The sequence below is a fragment of the Peromyscus maniculatus genome, chromosome 9 (genome assembly GCF_049852395.1).
Source record: "Peromyscus maniculatus bairdii isolate BWxNUB_F1_BW_parent chromosome 9, HU_Pman_BW_mat_3.1, whole genome shotgun sequence".
NCBI lineage: Eukaryota > Metazoa > Chordata > Mammalia > Rodentia > Cricetidae > Peromyscus > Peromyscus maniculatus.
This window is the reverse complement of record NC_134860.1, coordinates 10,857,048-10,874,064: the sequence shown is the minus strand read 5'-3', so window position 1 is coordinate 10,874,064 and position 17,017 is coordinate 10,857,048. Positions and strand designations below refer to the sequence as shown.

Here is a 17,017-nt window from a genome sequence, read left to right as displayed (position 1 = left end):
GCACCCACACGTACATAGCAATGTAAATGTGTTAAAGAATTATTATAGCAACTATTTTTCTTATTCTATGATTTTAAAAAAATATTTTCTTCCGAAAATAAAAAACCTGTCTAAAAAGAATATATGTTTTTATTTGTTTTTATAGTTAATTGCTCTTAGAGTTAGTATTTCTTATAGTTGGTATCCTATATGTTTGATTACTATCTTTAAAATGCTTTATCATGTTTATGGCTAGATGGCCTTTTGGAGAGTTGCAGTTTATTTACATGATAATTATAAATTATAAATTCTTAGTTTCCAACTCATCACATTTAACTTTCTTTCATATTGTTCAACCTTCATGATAGTGTTCTATTGTACCTGTAACGTATCTTTTACAATGCCATTTAAAACTTATTTTACTTTATGCGTATGTCTGTACACCACCACATGCCCGGTTCCTGCAGAGGCTAGAAGATGATCCTCTAGAATTGGAGTTACAGCTGTGAACCGCCATGTGGGTGCTGGGAATCAAACCCAGGTCTTCTGTAAGAGCCTGAAGATCTCTTTGCTGCTAAGTTAGCTCTCCAGCCCCTCCAGTGTCATGTTTTACATGTACCATCTCTTAGTGCTTTCCGGTGGCTTGTGTCATGCCTCAATAGTTAGGGGATCTAATGCTTTGATTCATGTGACTTTTGGACATCACTGATGGGATGTCTTTGTAGATAGGCTGTTGTTCACAGAACTGTGTTCTGGAGCCCCACAATGGAGCTATGATAGGTCACAAGAAGATGACTATGATCAGTTCTGTTTAGCAGAGCCTTGATTATTTTTGCCAGTTAAAGATCACGCATACTATAAATATCAAAGAGATGTTTAGAAATATATTTTTCTTATGTATTATTGTCTTGGGGTTTTATTGCTGTGATGATAATTCAGAGGTTCAGTCCACTGTCATCACATGGCAGGAAACCTGGTGGTGCACAGGCAGACATGGTGCTGGAGAAGGAGCCGAGAGTTCTAGGCAGCAGGAAGAGTCAGTGACACTTGAGCATCTGATATACTTCTTCCAACAAGGCCACGCCTCCTAAAAGCGCCACTCCCTGTGAGCCTCTGGGGACCATTTTCATTCAAACTACCACAATTATGAAAATTGAAAATTTGAAACTAGTATGAAAATAAACTCTTAGGTAGGGCATAGTGGCACACGCCTTTAATCCCAGCACTTGGGAGACAGAGGCAGGTGGATCTCTATGAGGCTGAGGCCAGCCTGGGCTACAGAGCGAGCACCAGACCAGCTGAGGATGCATAGTGAGACACTGTCTCTTATATTTTTGGTTGTGAGTCTAGCCTTTAATGGCTGAGCCATCTCTCCAGCCCGAGACACTGTCTCAAACACACACACAACAAGAAAAGCCTCAAAGACCTTTCTTATTAGAAGCAAAATAAATGAATAAATATTTCACACTAATGAATGAAAGTTGAATATTCTGAGTTTGACAAATGATCCTCAAATTGATATGTGTTAAATGAAATTCAGACAAATTGTAAGCACTTTTCTGAGGAACTTATCACCTTATTCTAAGGTATTTTATGGGAATGTAAAAGGAGTTTCTGCTGGAGTCACATGCAGACAGGATTTGAGACAGCCCCTGAGAGCTCACACCGGCCCCTGAAAATCTGGGTGTTTCTTTGAGCTTCTATGTCTATACGTGTCTGCACAATATGGCGGCCCCTCCTCCCACCCCTCAGAGCACACAGCCTGCTGATTTCTTGCCATTTCAGTGTTTTAGAGACCTAGCAGATGCACCAGCCAACCCACTCACTTGCCTTGTCATCCAAGAAAGACCATGTCAATCATGAGTCAAGTGGAAACATGGGGGTGGTGGCATCCATTGCCTCAGGGCTCCTGATGAAGCATAACGGTTCCACTTCAGTGGCCTGCCCCACAGGCATAAGGAGCCCCTCTGTGTGAGCTATTAGAAGCCTCTGTAGTGTGGATCACACCGAGAACATATAAGTGAAGAGTAGGAAGAAGCAAACACAAGATGGTCTGTCCATCTGGACCAGTCAGGCAAAACTTGTATTTGTGTATTGACGGAAATGAGAAGTGGAGCTAAACAGACACAGATAAGGGTCGCTGCTGCGTTTGCTGAAGTTGCTTCATTACACACAGCAAGACAGACACAGGTGGGCAACTCCGCTTTAGTTACATCACAGCCGCATTGACTCGGCCAGTCTGCGGCTTAGGGTACAGATGCACACAGAAACACAGCATTGACTCGGTCAGTCTGCGGCTTAGGGTACAGATGCACATGGAGACACAGCATTGACTCTGTCAGCTTCCAGCTTAGGGTACAGATGCCCACGGAGACACAGCATTGACTTAGGGTACAGATGCACATGGAGACACAGCATTGACTTAGGGTACAGATGCACATGGAAACAACAGGTACAGTGCCTACCCATCAGTACAGTAATGGGCATTTGGTGACAGTGACTTTGATTGTGGGGACCACTAACCTAAGAGGTTTATACCTACCAGGGCACAGTCATGCCACTGTCATCAGTCTTGTGGACAATACCATGATCCCATGGATTCACCTGTCCAAAGTAAGAGTCAGGAGCTGAATGCCAAATCCTGTTAATCAGATGAGCACAAAACCCAGCCACAGATCACCTGAAGGCCTAGGGTATGGTGTGGCATTCTGAGGATGGCTGTGGACAAGACTTCACATAGTTTTGGTTGCCATGCATTATGGCTCCAGGGAAGGGCTACATAGTAAGCTGTGCTGATCACTCGTTGACCTCCTGGTATGTGGGTGGGCTGCTCAACATGTCTGTTGGGCCCCCAGAGAGATGTGTGTTTTTTACTGTGCTGGGTGAAAGACAGAGAAACCCCAGCTTGAAAACCAATGCAGTTATGGACTCAACCCATCACCAGCTTCCCAAAGTGGGGGACCCCGCTCACACTGCACTGCACTCCGTTCAGCATATGTAGCTGTGCTCCACCAAATGAAATATCAGCTCTCAGCACCTGACATCCTATTCGAGGTCACGACCTTGATGATCAGAAGTCCGGGTTCCAGGCCCAGGCAGCCCCACAGGGTGGGTTGGGAGGGGCTCCTGGCCACAGACACTGGTCAAATCTGGGCTTCTCTGTCCCTTTTCCCTCCTGCACAGGAACACTCGTGGACCACTGGCTCAGGCTAGCCCCACCGTGTACTAAACGTGGGATGAGATGCCCGTGCTGTGGTGTGGCACGCAGCAGGGAGGGCACGAGTTTCCAAAGCAGAGTGAGGTCATGGCACCGCTCAGGGCTCTGTGGAGCGGCACAGGGCATGCCAGCGCTTCACCAGCTCCTTGGGCCTCCGGAGCATCTCGTCCCAGTGCTCCAGCTCTCTGCCTCGGGTGTACATGTAGGGGCCCACCACCACACGGCCCAGCGGGTAGCTCTCTGCAGAGGAGGGGAAGCGCCGTCATGTTCTTAAACGACACAGGGGCCATGTCACCCTCGTCCTAAACTCTGCACTGACTTCTCTCTGGTTTCCCATTCCCTCTTTGGAAGGAGGTGGCCAGCGGCTCCTCCCTAAGCATGTGCCACCCACGGGCCCTGTCTCCTCCCCTTGGGAACGTGGAGGAGGAGACCAGGGGAGAACTTGCATGGCCGCCCTGTCCTTCACTGCCTGGCCCCCGCCCCAGGCCACGGGAAACCTGAGGCACGTTGAATTGCTATGAGAGAAAGTACTTTGCAGAAGGAAGGCCTCTTCCTTGTACACTGGGCAAGAGCATCAGGCAGTTATGTCCACCTATCAACGGCCACTGCGGAGAAGGCCCCGAGTCCAGCCTGTGTGAACGGTCATGGCCCAGTGACTTTGCTTCGGTAGTCAGGGACAGTGAATACTAGGGGATGGCTAGGGCAGGACAACTGGCTGGGACACCCATCCAGGGCCTTAAATGCTCATCTAGAAGGCAAGAAGAAATGCAGAGAGCACAACACCCAGCACAGGAAACCACCTGCCTGACATCTCTGAGAATTTACTCAGAACGAGGGAGGGGAGACTGTCCCTCAGCCTCTTTCGGGGGCACCACAGACAGAGTCCAACTGAACTAAAGCAGGGTATGAGCCCCAGGCTTCCTGAGGGCAAGCTCTGTGGCCTTGGGCAAGTATCTCAGGCTCTCTGAGAGCTGGTTTCTTTCCTCAGAAGCAGGGACAGCTCCACTTGAGGACAGCCCTTCACTCTGCCCACAACCCAGGAGCCCCTAGCTTTGCATTGCTCCAACCCCGTATCCCCTGCCTCCCCTTCCCAAGCCTTACTGTCCCCTTCCGTGATCTGCAGCACTGTCAGGCTGAGGCTGGCAGTGTCCAGCTCGCTGGGGTCAGCCTTGAAGCTGAAGGTTTCGTTGTACACAGGGCTGACAGAGCCCAGGATGGCAGAAGTCCTCTTGCACTTGACGAATTTGTTGTGATTCATCAGAGACACTTTGACAAACACACCTGTGGGGGCGCAGCGCACAGTGCCAGTGGGCAGAAGCAGGCACAAGCCCTGCCCCTAAAGTGGGATCTCTGGCTAGGAGGGCCTGTGCCCCCTCCCTAAGGACCAGGTCCCCATCCCTTTCTGGTCCCCAGCTGCTGAGGCCAGGGGATGTGACAGAAGGAAACAGTTAATTAGTGCAATGCTTTACAACCCAGGGAAACGTGGCTTCCTTTTCCTTCTGACTCCGGAGGCACCCGTGCTCAGCTGGCCCTGTTTCCTGGGACCTGGCACCATAGCCTGGTCTCCCTGCTGGCGAGACATTGCCTGCTGGACGCTCAGGCTTTGAGCCTCCTTCAACCCCTGCTCATCCAGAAGCTTGGGAGTGGGGTGCGGATGAGTTCAAGCTCTCTGAACTCCCACAGGTAGAAGATAACTTCCACCTAGCTGGGGGGTCATGAGATGAACAGGGTCAGGGCCTGGCTCAGTGTTCTGGAAGGCCAGGAAGCAACAGCACTGTCAGGGTATCAGCAGCCCCCAAGGAGTAGGAGCCCTTCCTCAGGCATAGGCAGGTGTGGGGCTGAGCCTGCAGATACTGGAGCCATTCAGCAGAGGGACAGGTAAAGTAGGCAGGGCAGTTCAACGCACCAAGACCTGCCCTGGGGAACCTGAGGGGCGGGGCAAGGTCTTCAGTCAGTGCAGAGCCCTTGACACCTAAAGTAGCCTTAGAAAAGGCTTTGGATACCGGAAGCACCCGTCGAGGTAGAGGGCAGGGCAGAGCAGAGGGTAGGGCGGAGCAGAGGAAATTCTGAGTGCTTGGTCTTGGGCACACGAAGCTCCATGTGGATGGCTGGTGGTGAGGTCAGGTTCTGCCTAGCCCTGGCTAGGCTCATTAGGAGGGACCTTCCCTAGGACGGGGTGGGGGGGCGCGGGGTGGCAGCGGTGTGGGGGGTAGAGGGGTGGGGGTGGGGGCGACTCACTGACAACACCCCTGTCCTCCTGGAGCTGGAGACCTTTAGCACGGAGCACAACCACAGTCAGGCGGTTCAGGTAGTCATTGTAGCCGAGGCAGAACTGGAGGTCACCAAACTCCGAGGGAGGCTAGGGAGGCGGAGATGGAGGCATCCACTCCTGTCACTCCCGCAGGTGGCAGAAGGACTGAGAATTCTCTCCCTTCTCTAGCTTTCAGCTCAGGTGTCCATGACACACCTGCATGGTTTCCTTTGAGACTCCCACCATTTTATAGACAGGAAAACTGAGGTCTGGGTATTGGAAGACACTCATAGAGTACAGGTTAAGCATTCCCAGTCCCAAAACCCAAATCTGAAATGATCTGATGTTCAAAACTTTTTGAGCACCAAAGGTTAAATTATATACCATGAAACTTAGTTTTGTTTTTAAAGTCTTACTAAGTGTGTATGCACGCATGTGAGCAACATGCAGGCATGTAGGCATGAGTGTGTATGCTCAGATGTGCATGCCCATGCAGAGGCCAGAAGGGGACTTTGGGTAACTTCCTCTGTCATTCCTGCCTTATTGCCTCAGACAGGGTCTCTCACTGTGCCTGATGTTCTCTGTTTGGGTTAGGCTGGCTGGCCAGCAAATTCCCAGGATCCATTTGTCTCCACTTCCCAGTGCCCCAGTTACGGGATTGTAAGGCCATATGCCAGTCTTTTTCATGGGTGCTAGAGATTCGAACTCAGGTCTTCTTTTTTTCCTAGAGAATACTCTTACCCACTGAGCCATTTTTCTAGCCCCATATGCTCAAAATTATTATTATTTTAAAATTTATTTTATTTCATTTTATGTGTATTGGTGTGAGGGTGTCAGATCCCCTGGAACTGGAGTTACAGACAGTTGTGAGCTGCCATGTGGGTGCTGGGAATTGAATCCAGGTCTTCTGGAAGAGCAACCAGTGCTTTTAACCACTGAGCCATCTCTCCAGCCCCCAAAATTATTTAAAGTACTGTATAAAATCATATTTGTGCATTATGATTAATGTGCATATAATGAATATTGCATTGGACTTGGGTCCCCTCCCCAAGATATCTCATTATGTATATGTAAACATTGCAAAATCTGAAAAAATATGAAATCTGATCATTTCCCAGTCCTAAGCATTTGGGGTAAGAGATCCTCAACCTGTAGTAATGGCTAGAACCAGGTCTCTGGATCCTAAAGCCTATTTGGACTCTCCTGGGTCCTCCCTGTGGAATGGGGAGCTAGAGCTAAACCCTTCCCTGAACCTAGGCTTCCCATTGCTGTGTTCCCTTTCACAGAGACCTGAGTGAGAATCCGAATGTGCATTTCTGTAGAGAAAGGGGCTCACTGTATAGCCCAAGCTGGCCTCACATTTGTGATAGGGGCTGGTGCAGTAGCTTAGCAGGTTAAGCCAGACTACCTGAGCTCAATCTCCATGACCTATGTGGCAGAAGGAGAGAACCAACTCCTGCAAGTTGGCCTCTAATCCATAGCACCCCTTGAGTAGGTAAATCAAAATGTAATTATAAAGCTCCAATTCTTCTGCCTCAGCTTTCTGGGTGCTGGGGTTATAGAGGTGTGCCACCACACCTGACTCCTAAATATGTCTTTTTCAAGTTGCTCCAGAGTATCACTTGAAGGATCTCAATGTCCTGTGTCTGCTTAGGTGTGGGCCCCGTCCTCTTCTGTAGGGCGTGGGCTCACATCCTGAGCCACTGTAGGATGATGAGCAGGAGCTGAGGGAAGACACTGGCCAGCAGTGCCAGCTGGGCCCTTGAATATCTTGGCACCCCACAGTAATGCTGATACCAGGTAGCATGTGCCTGGTGGCCATCTCACCTCCAGGTTCTCAGCTTCTAGATCTCTCCAGATGATATGGTGGCGGTCCCCTGCCAGGGTCTCATTCTTCAGTGGGAACAGCACCTGCCCAAGGAGCTGGTGCTTCCTTTGCCTGTTTACATGGTACACGGAGAACTTCAGCACTCTCTGGGAAACGCTTCTGCTAGACACCTGAGGAAGGAGAGGACCCAGGCCAGGGTCAGGTCTGAGAGTAGGGGCCAGGAGTTATATATAATATACACATCCAAACCGAGGCTTTCTTAGGGACTCCTCAGCAGCAAGGCCCAGCAACCTGGGGAAGTACTTGGGTGGCCCTGAGCCTTGTCATACAGTGTTTTAAGGACTTATATCGATGACTGCCTGGACCTTTGGTAGCTCAGTAACCAGAATCTGCCCTTGGAAAATGTTTACTTGCAGAAAAGTTATGCCAGAAATCATGGCCCGGTCTTATGGAAATGGGATCTCTTCTCTCTGAGCCTTGGCCTTCATAGCTGTGAGATGGGGGTCACTATTCTTGTCTAGGCTGTGTCTGGACTACAGCAGCTGGGCAAATAATACTGATTTTCTTCCTCAGCCTTCTTCCCAGAGCAGGGAGGCCAGCATCAAGTTGGGGTGAGGGAGTAAGGTGAGCAAGCAAGTAAGTTTCATTCCTAACTGGAAGATCCTTCTCAGCCCTTCTCTCCATCACCAAGGCTCAGGGAACATCTAAGAGGAAGCAGAAAGAATGTAAGAACCAGGTGTGGTGGTGAATGCCTTGAATTCTTGGGAGACAGAACAGTTGACTCTCCGTGAGTTCAAGAGACTAGCCTGGTCTATACAGGCAACCAGGGTAACACAGTGAGATTCTGTCTCCAAAGAGAACCAAACGTGAACTTGGGAAAACTGTGTTGGGATATTTGGATGGGGGTACTTGGAAGGGGAAATGGGGAGATTGTGATCATGCTTCATTGAAAATGTATGTATGAAATTCTCAAGAATAAAGAAAAATTAATACTAAAAGGTTATTATTAAAATACTCCATGGCAAGTGTCTAGCATCAAGCTGTAACCAGAAGAAGAAAGAGAAGGAGAAAGAAGGCAAAAAACCAAATTTGAATAAATAAGTGAGGTAATCCCCCCCAAAAAATAATAAATGAAAACATGAAAGCATGGGGAAGTGATGAGATCAGAGCAGGCATTCCTCTGTTAGGTCTCCCGGCCCTGGCTCCTGTGGGAGGGCCACTGTGGCTGGGCCACACCTCATCCTAGCTCTCAGCCTCCAGGAGGAAGGCGTGAACCACACTCCAGCCCCAGGAATCACATGCTTTCTGGAAGTGGACTGGCCTTTCCTCCCCTTTCAGGCCATTGTACTGCACAGCTCTTAAGGAATGTTTGTTCAAGCCACTTGGCCGGTCCTTCCCAGAGCCCCTGGACACCTGCTGAGGTTCTCAGGCTGCAGTAAGTTTGGTGCCCAGGCATCCTTCCCAACCTTAGCGCCAGGGTGTGGTAAAGGCACCAATGGGATGCAGCTTGGCTCCAGGGCCTGCCACCACCAGTTTCTGCCCCAACTCCAATAGGCTTGGTGAGTCTCTATTGGGTGACTTTGCCCACGATGCTCAGGGTATTGGGCCACTTCCAACAGCCCCATAGGCCAGAGCCTAGCATTGAGTAGACACTTCAAAATGTACTTTCTCTTTCTTCTTTTCCTCAGGCACCCAGGGCAGGAGGAACCCAGTCCCTGACCATCTCTTTCTAAGTAAGCCTCATCTTAAAATCCCTCTTCACCAGGGGCTACCTCCTGCTGAGGGCTAGAGTCACTGGGTCCCGGAGGGCAGGAGGAAGCCAGGTTATCCTGCACAATGCTCCCTCCTAGGGAGCCAGAGGGCATTGGATACCACTGCTGCAGAGGTGGTACCTGGAAGACGAAGTTCTCATCAAACTGTGGGTTGCAGGTTTTTCGTTTTGTCTTGGACTGGAGGAAGCGCCGTTCATCAGGCAGCAGGTGGAGCTTCACCAGGGGGCTGCAGGTCTCTGAGGGGACTTGCAGTTGCCGAGCCTTGATCAGGCCCACCAGCAACCGCTCAGACTCCTGTTGGTACTCCACGGAGAACCAGAGCCGGCCCAGGCAGCCATCAGGGAAGTCTGTCTCACTCGTGTCCTCTGGGGACTTGTACAGTTCTGGGTTGATGTTCCCTATTACACATGCATCTCCTGCAACAGAAGGGCAGGGATGTCTGGCCAGCTAGAGAAAGACAGGGCCGTGGGTGCAGCAGCCAGCTCTTGGTGCACCCACATCGTGGTCAGGCCACTCGTTCTACGCCAGATCCCCTTGCATCTGTCCCTGTGATTGACCTCGTCCCTGGAGGTCAGGGCTGGGTTCCTGGCACACCATCCCCAGCACCTGGCCTGACTCCTTTCTGCAGTGTCTAGGGAATGATAAACAGTGACAAAATGTTGCCTTTCTTCTTCCTCTTCAAATTAGAATGGATAGCTGCTTACTAGCATGCACCTTGGGAGATTTTCAGAGGAAAGAGGTGGCTGTAGGCTCTGCTACAATCCCCTACCCTTCTGCCCTCTTGGTCAGTCAACCCATGATCCTGGGGCAGAACCAGCCCAGTTCTGCACCAAGGCATGCCTGGGTTCCAATTCTATATTGAACCCTTTAAATTTTTTGTTTTATTTATTATGGTGACTATCTTTTTTTTGTGTGTGTATGTATGTATGTATGTATGTATGTATGTATGTACGTATGTATGATGTGTGTATGGGCATGCACATGACATGGTGTACGTGTGGAGGTCAGAGGACAAGCCCGTGCAGCCCAGTCTCCCCTTTCACTTTTACATGGGATCTGGGGATCAAACATAAGCAGTCACGTTTGTGTGGTGAGTGCTTTGTACCCGCAAAGCCTCCTCATGGGCCCCTGTGTCAAAGTCTTGCTGCCTCCGTGTCCTTGGGCAAAGCACTGATGACTTTCCCCAGCTTCAGTGAAGACTGAGGTCATGGTTCTTCCCCCTTCAGAGGGAGGAACACAGAGAGGTCCAACTCCAACACAGCAGATGAGTGTAGAGAGCAGCAGACTTGGGGAACAAAGCACCAGAAACAGCGGTCGTTGGGTAGCTCTGGCACCCGCAGGCTGGCCCGAGCAGTGGAAGCAGGTGGGTATACCGAGCCAGATCAGCCCCTGAGTGCTGGGAGTACTTACCAGGGCTGGCGCTGGAGGTGTAGGGCATGTGCTCTGGGATAGGACAGGGGTCCTGTGAGGCCGGAGCCCCATCTCCAGCGTGTAGGGGCACCCAGTCTCGGCCTTGGTGAGAAGGGGGTACAACAAATGGTACACTTGGTAGCCTGTCAGAGGGAGGGAAGCAACATGTAGATGGCAAGTGAGTTAGGCGACCTCAACGCTCAGCCAAGAGGCTGAGTGCCAGAGGCGGAAGGGAGGGAGCCAGCAAGAGCCAAGAGCATCACTTATGGGTATACACACACACACACACACACACACACACACACACACACACACAGATGCCACACACACAGACACCACACACACACACACACACACACACACAGATGCCACACACACAGATACCACACACACACACACACACACACACACACACACATACAGATACACACACACAGAGATATCACACACACACATACAAATACACATAGATAAACAAGTACAGAGACACCACACACTTACACAGTGCCTATCTGTCCATCCCACAAGTGTGATATGGGAGTCAGGCAGAGCCTCTGACCACAGCCTGTCTGGGTTCTAAATCCTAATTGTGGTATCTGGACCTGCTTTGTTATATATATATTCTCTGAGCCAGTTTTCCCAGCTGGGAAATGGGGTTCACAATGCCTGCCTCCAGCTCATTGTGAGGTTTCTGGGGTTTCTTGGCATAGTTTCCAGCATGCTGACAGCCTGAGACAGACACCCCACAACAGAACATTTCTTTCCCAACTTGCCTCCCTGAGGGCAAGTGCTCAAGCAAAGCCTTGGAGAAATAAGGCCCGGAACCTCACCTGCCAGGTGGGGGCCCAGCATATGGGCAGGGCCTGTCTTCTCGTCTGCTGGTGGAAGAGGTGGTGGCCGGGTCTGGTGTCTCTGGCAGCTCCTCATAGGTAAAGGTGGCGCAAAGCCTCCTCCACAGACAACAGCTCACTCCGATGATCAGCAGCAGCAATCCCCCAATGATGCCCCCTATCACCGAGGCCAGCTGCTCTGAGGCAGAGACCACCCGTGCAGGCTGTGAGTCAGATGAGGAAAGCCACCCCACGACAGACACACACCTCTATCCTCGAGAGTGAGCAGAACTGGACAGTGCCCCATGCCGAGAATGGCACATAAGTAGGTTGTTTGCTGGTCTCAGCCCAAAAGACATTTCCCTTGGGAACAGCTGGCCCTGGACTTGGCTATGGCTTTGCTCCAGAGGAAAAAGCAAACTCTCCCTCATAGAGCCTCCCTTCCCTGGGTTCCTGCTGGGGTTTGAATGTGAGCTTGGGTGTGGGCGCCACTCACTTAAGAAAAGGCCAGGAAGGAATCTGTGCCCCATGGCTTGGTAGATCTCTTTTTGGAGGGGTCCTGTAGCTAGATGGGAGGCTCCACGTGCCCTACTTTGGCTCGTAGTTAGTATCCCCCACCTCACCCTCTATCAAGGGGAGCCCATGCTTTGGGCAGAAGGTGGCAGGCAGTGAAGCCTAGTGTAAAGGGGGAAGGATAGCAGATTTGAGAAATGGAGACCCTAAGGACTCCCACATTTGCGGGGACCCTCGAGGTTATGCCTGGAGCCCGCAAGAAGGCTTAGAGGCTTGGTCTCACTTGTCGCGGGGACTGGGCAAAGCAGACTCCCAGCCATGTGTGGGCATGGGTCTTGCCGGGTTCAGGGGTATAGAGAGGCTGGTAAAAAGGCGGGTCCTGTACACATCCTAATCCGCAACCGTCTACGAACAGCAGCCGTTTCTGAGGGTGGCAGGGTCGAGACAAGTGCTTGAACAGTCGCAGAGAGCAGACTCTACGCCCTGGGGCAGGGGTGGGAGGTGAGGCCACTTACCCGCCATGGGGCTGCTCCTGGGCGGCGTGGCTCGCGGCTTCTAAGCCTCAGGCTGCCGCTTGGACGGCGCGGCGGGGCCCCAGGCAAGCGGGCAAGCCGAGTCTCCGCACAGCAGCCTTGGGAAGGCAGGGGAAGGCTGCCGCGAGGTGGCTGGGGAGGCAGGGCTCCAGCGCCCCAGGTCACCGCTGCGCCCCGCCCCGGTGCTGGCCTGGGCCCGGGAGGGGCTCTGAAGCAGCGCGCAGCAAGCCCGGAAACCCAGGGCTTCGGGAGGGGCAGGTCCCAGACGCCGGTGTCAGAGCAGCTCCCCGCCGGCCCCTGCCAAGTAGGGGATCCGGGTCACGCCCATCACTGAGGGCAGAGCACAGCCTTCTCCACCAGCGTCTGACTGTGGGCTCCACACCTGCTGTCTCACATACAGCGGCCCTGGCCTTGCCTGCGGCCAGATATGCGCCTGGGTCCTCCGCTGACCCTTCTGTTGTGTCTCCTCCAAATCCCAACAGGCTTTGGCTTCAGGCAGCCTTTCCAATCCTAGGCCAGCGTTCCTGAGCCTTCCCAGGCTCAGATCTACCTGCCTGATGGTTCCAGCAGCAGCGTGGCGCTCAGCTTTCCAGGCTCAGATCTACCTGCAGCAGGGTGGCGCTCAGCTTTCACAAGGCCAGATCTACCACAACTTGAGAGTTTGTTAAAGCCTTTCTCACCTGGGTAAGCAATAAGACCCTGGGAATGTTCACGTGAACATCAGGGGCTCTGACATCCTTGACAGTCTCGTAGAGATAACTTATAAAAATGTGTAAGGGATGGCAGCCACTATTAAGGCGACAGTCTGACCCAGGTGATCATTGACCAGGTCTTCTTTGAACACCATTATCATGATTATCATCTCGTTGTTTTGACGTGGCTCACGCTAGGGCCTTTGCAGTGATCTCCACTGGCTCCCACCTGTGAGTTCGCGCCCCCCCCCCACAAGCACTCTTTTTTCACTCCCATAGAACTTCCCAGGGGAATTTGTAAGAGGGGGCCTATGGTGGATTAAAAGAAAATGACCCCCAAAGGGGGTGGTACTATTAGAAGGTGTGGCTTTGTTGGAGGGAGTGTGTCACTGTGAGGGTAGGTTTTAAAGTCTCCTTTGCTCAAGCTACGCTCAGTGTGGTACACAGTTCACTTCCTGTTGCTGCAGATCAAGATGTAGAACCCTCAGCTCCTTCTCCAGCACCGTGTCTGCCTGCACGCCACCATGCTTCCTGTCATGACGATAATGGATTAAACCTCTGAACTATAAGCCATCCCAATTAAATGTTTTCCATTATAATAGTTGCTGTGATCATGGTGTCTCTTCACAGCAATAAAAACCCTAACAAGACAAGGCCTAAGGAAATGGGGGAGGGACTGTCCATCTTGTGTTTTACAGCCTTAGAAGTAATGTCCAAGGATGATTTTTTGGCTGCTGGGTCGCCAGAGGTGCTGCTGTGGTGTCTACCGAAGGCCATGCAGGGTAGGTAGGATGGTGGGAAGGCTCTGCCCTGCTGGAGCTTCCTTCACCTGAGGCCAGGCAGGATGAGTTGTGAACTGGGGAGTCCTTTACCTCACAGGGACAGGGGTCCTAGAGGTGCAGTCTCCATCCAGTTCTCCCCAAGGCGTGAGCACACTGTCTCATTCCAGAAGCTCTCCTCGTGAGCTCGGCCACCCTGGCATTTCCCGCCTCTCTGGTCTTCCAGCACCTGTCCTTCAGCGTCATCAGATTGGGGGTTGTCAGGAGAGCCCAGTTTTCAGAGGGGATCAAGAAGAAGCGGGGTTCTCCAAGACCCACGTCTAATGCATCTTCCAGGTATTAGATATCTGCACGTGTTAGTGCCTAATGCCACAACACCAGAGCAGCTCCGAGGTCAGAAGGCTGAGGTGTGACCTCATGGTGGTCTCTCCCTGGAGGTTCCAGTGGAGAGTCCTTTTCCAGATGCTGACGACAGCTTACCAGAGGCCCCTCCCTCCGTCTTCAGAGCCAGCTGTGCGGCGTTTTCTAACCTCTGATTCTGGGTCTTTTTTTTTTTTTTTTCCTTTCTCGTTTTTCTTTTTGAGATGGCATCTCTCTAACTCACTACATAGTCCAGGCTGGCCTCAAACTCGCAGAGACCCACCGGGCTCTGCCTCTCAGGTGCTGGGATTGTACAGCCACCACTGCCTGGCCTGGGGCCAACTTGCTGGGGCTGTAGGCAAGCCTGTGGAACATTTTCTTAATGATTGAAGGGGGTGACCATTATGGGTCAGGTCACCCCTGGACTGGTGGTCTTGGGTTCTATAAGAAGGGCAGGCTGAGCAAGCCATGAGAAGTAAGCCCATAAGCAGTACCCTCCACAGCCTCTGCATCCGCTCCTACCTCCAGGCTCCTGCCCTGCTCGAGTTCCTGCTCACTGCTTTGATGATGAAACTGTGAGTGAAATAAACCCTTTCCTCCCCAAGTTCTTTTGGTCATGGTTTTATCACAGTAATAGTAACCCTAACTAAGACAGCTGTGGACAACTTTGGGACAGTCGTTGGGCTGACACAGTGTCTATGTATCACTTGGACTGGGGGCAGGGCTGGTTCACATTCTTCTTCCTGCTATCTGGAGCTTTTAGCGTGCCCCTGGGTGGCCTCAGGCATCCAGCAAGGCCCACATGTCCCCTTCCTGGTAACCTCATCCATAATGAGGCATGATATCCTATCTGTCCTTGTTGCCTTCATTACTGAGCCCGAGTTGTGCTGGGTCTAATCTGGGTGTTGAGGAGAGGTTATACTCCCCCCCCCCCATCCCCATACTATGCCTTCCCATTGCATCCATCTTTCTCTCTGGACTCCTTCTTTGGCCACCAACAGCCAAGCCAGTTCTTCCTCCTCTGTTTATTTCTATCGTTTCCAAAGTCCCATTTCAGGCCTCCCTCCTGGGCTTTCTCTGGGGTCATCACATTTGACCACGTATCTCTCCCACCTCATCTCTTTCAGGCTCTTCCCATCCCTCTGCATGCTCAGTGTGTGGCCTGATGCAACTACTCTCAAAGATCTGCCAACACACTGGCTTCCTTTCAGTCTACCTGAAGTACTCAGTGCCCCTCCCACCTTCCTTGAACAGGCTCATTCATCAGAGCCGGTACATGCCTTTAATCCCAGCACTTGGGAGGCAGAGACAGGTGAATCTCTGAGTTCAAGGCCAGCCTGCTCTACAAAGTGAGTTTCAGGACAGCTAAGGTTTGTTACAAAGAGAAACCCTGTCTTGAAACTCCCCTCCCCCCAAAACAGAGCCATTCATCACTAGTTCCTTGTTCTCAGAGTTCCTGCCGCTGTCATGATGGCTAAGGGAACTCCATGTCTATGTCTGCCATCTATTTATCTTACTATTCCTCCATGGAGGCAGAGCTATGTCATATTCAGCTCCATACATCCTGGGCCAAGGCTGTGATGTCTGTGGCTTGTGCCGACACTGGCCACACGTCACGTGCACTTCAAGCTCCTCATCCTGGACACCCACTGCTACATGCTCCTGATGTTAGCTCTGTCTGTAAGCACCTTCCACATCTAGCCAGCTCACTTAGCGTGGGCCTTTCTCACTGGAAGAGGCTTGCAGATGAAGAAACTAAAGAGGCAGCATGGCTCTTGTAGAAAGTGGTGGAATTAGACCCCTTATGCCCTCTTCCCCACGGGTCAGCTGGCGGGTCCACATAAGTCTCCAGGAGACATGTTGCTTGGTGTTGTGCATGAACTAGGCCAGAACCATAGGTACTATGGAGTTTCCCCTCTGTCCCGTGAGTGCTCTGAGACCAGGCTGGCTTAGGGCCAACTTCACACAATGGAAGTGCCGCCCAGGGCTGGTTGCAGCCATGGCCCCATTTCCTGTTTTCAGATCGGGCTGATCGCTGGATCTCTGGTGCTGGAAAACCTGGAAACAGCAGCAGACATGCTTTCTCTTTTCCATAGCCAAAAGGAAGTCATATCTTCATTGGCAAGCACATTTCCAAGGAGATTTGCTCCAAGTCCAAGAGTTTAAAGGCCTCAATGCCTGCAGGTGATAAATAATTCAGTGTGGTGGATGATTCATGAGAAAGGCCACTTTCAATTAACCTTAAGAATCACCCCCCATCTAAGGAAGTGTCACCTCTCATCACTTAGGAACAGAGAAGCCAGGGCAGGATAAAGGCCACACACAGAGACATGGGCAAGACTGTGTCTCACATCTGTGTAAACTCCTCCCTGGTGTATGAGAGAGGGAAACCCCTCCCCCATCATTCTTTCTGTTTCCTTGTTTAGCTAGGGTGGGCTTAGACTTGATTTCTTACAGTCCTGTTGTAATTTGGGTCATATGCTTATCTCAAAGACATGTGTGTTGGGAGTTGGTCTCCAGCCTGTGGTGCTACTCGAAGGTGGTGGATTCTTTAGCAGGTGGGGCCTAGGGAATGTCTAATAGGTCATGGGGGTGTGCCTTTAAAGGGGACATTGGGATTCGAGTACCCTCCTGATTCTCTCTTTACTTTTAGGCTACTTGTTTTCCTATGCATATTCCTCCATTATGTTCTGATGTGGGATGTCTTTCTGTATGCTGTGAATATGTGTTGCTCCCATTGGTTAATAAATAAAACTGCTTTGGCCTATGGCACGGTAGGATAGAGACAGGCAGGAAATCTAAGCAGAGATACAGGAGAAGTATTTCTGGGCGGAGTCTGAAAGAAGCCAGCCA

The 17,017-nt window shown here is 51.3% G+C and overlaps 1 protein-coding gene across 1 annotated transcript; it reads right to left on the bottom strand.

The window, feature by feature from the left end:
- Positions 1-367: 367 nt before the first annotated feature.
- Positions 368-12,438, bottom strand: LOC102905245 (synaptotagmin-15). Its single transcript, XM_042284327.2, has 8 exons — positions 12,316-12,438; positions 11,288-11,486; positions 10,458-10,600; positions 9,168-9,463; positions 7,275-7,445; positions 5,435-5,555; positions 4,298-4,477; positions 368-3,436 (listed from the first exon to the last, which is right to left on the bottom strand). Exons 1-8 carry the CDS (start codon positions 12,320-12,322, stop codon positions 3,294-3,296), a joined length of 1,260 nt encoding a protein of 419 aa, XP_042140261.1. The 5' UTR covers positions 12,323-12,438; the 3' UTR covers positions 368-3,293.
- Positions 12,439-17,017: the final 4,579 nt, after the last annotated feature.

Excerpts from the sequence above, each read along its gene's own strand:
- LOC102905245 (XM_042284327.2), bottom strand. Across the intron at positions 5,556-7,274 it reads TAGAAGCTGAGAACCTGGAG|CCTCCCTCGGAGTTTGGTGA; the intron begins GTGAGATGGCCA and ends CCGCCTCCCTAG. Across the intron at positions 3,437-4,297 it reads GCAGATCACGGAAGGGGACA|AGAGCTACCCGCTGGGCCGT; the intron begins GTAAGGCTTGGG and ends CCTCCTCTGCAG.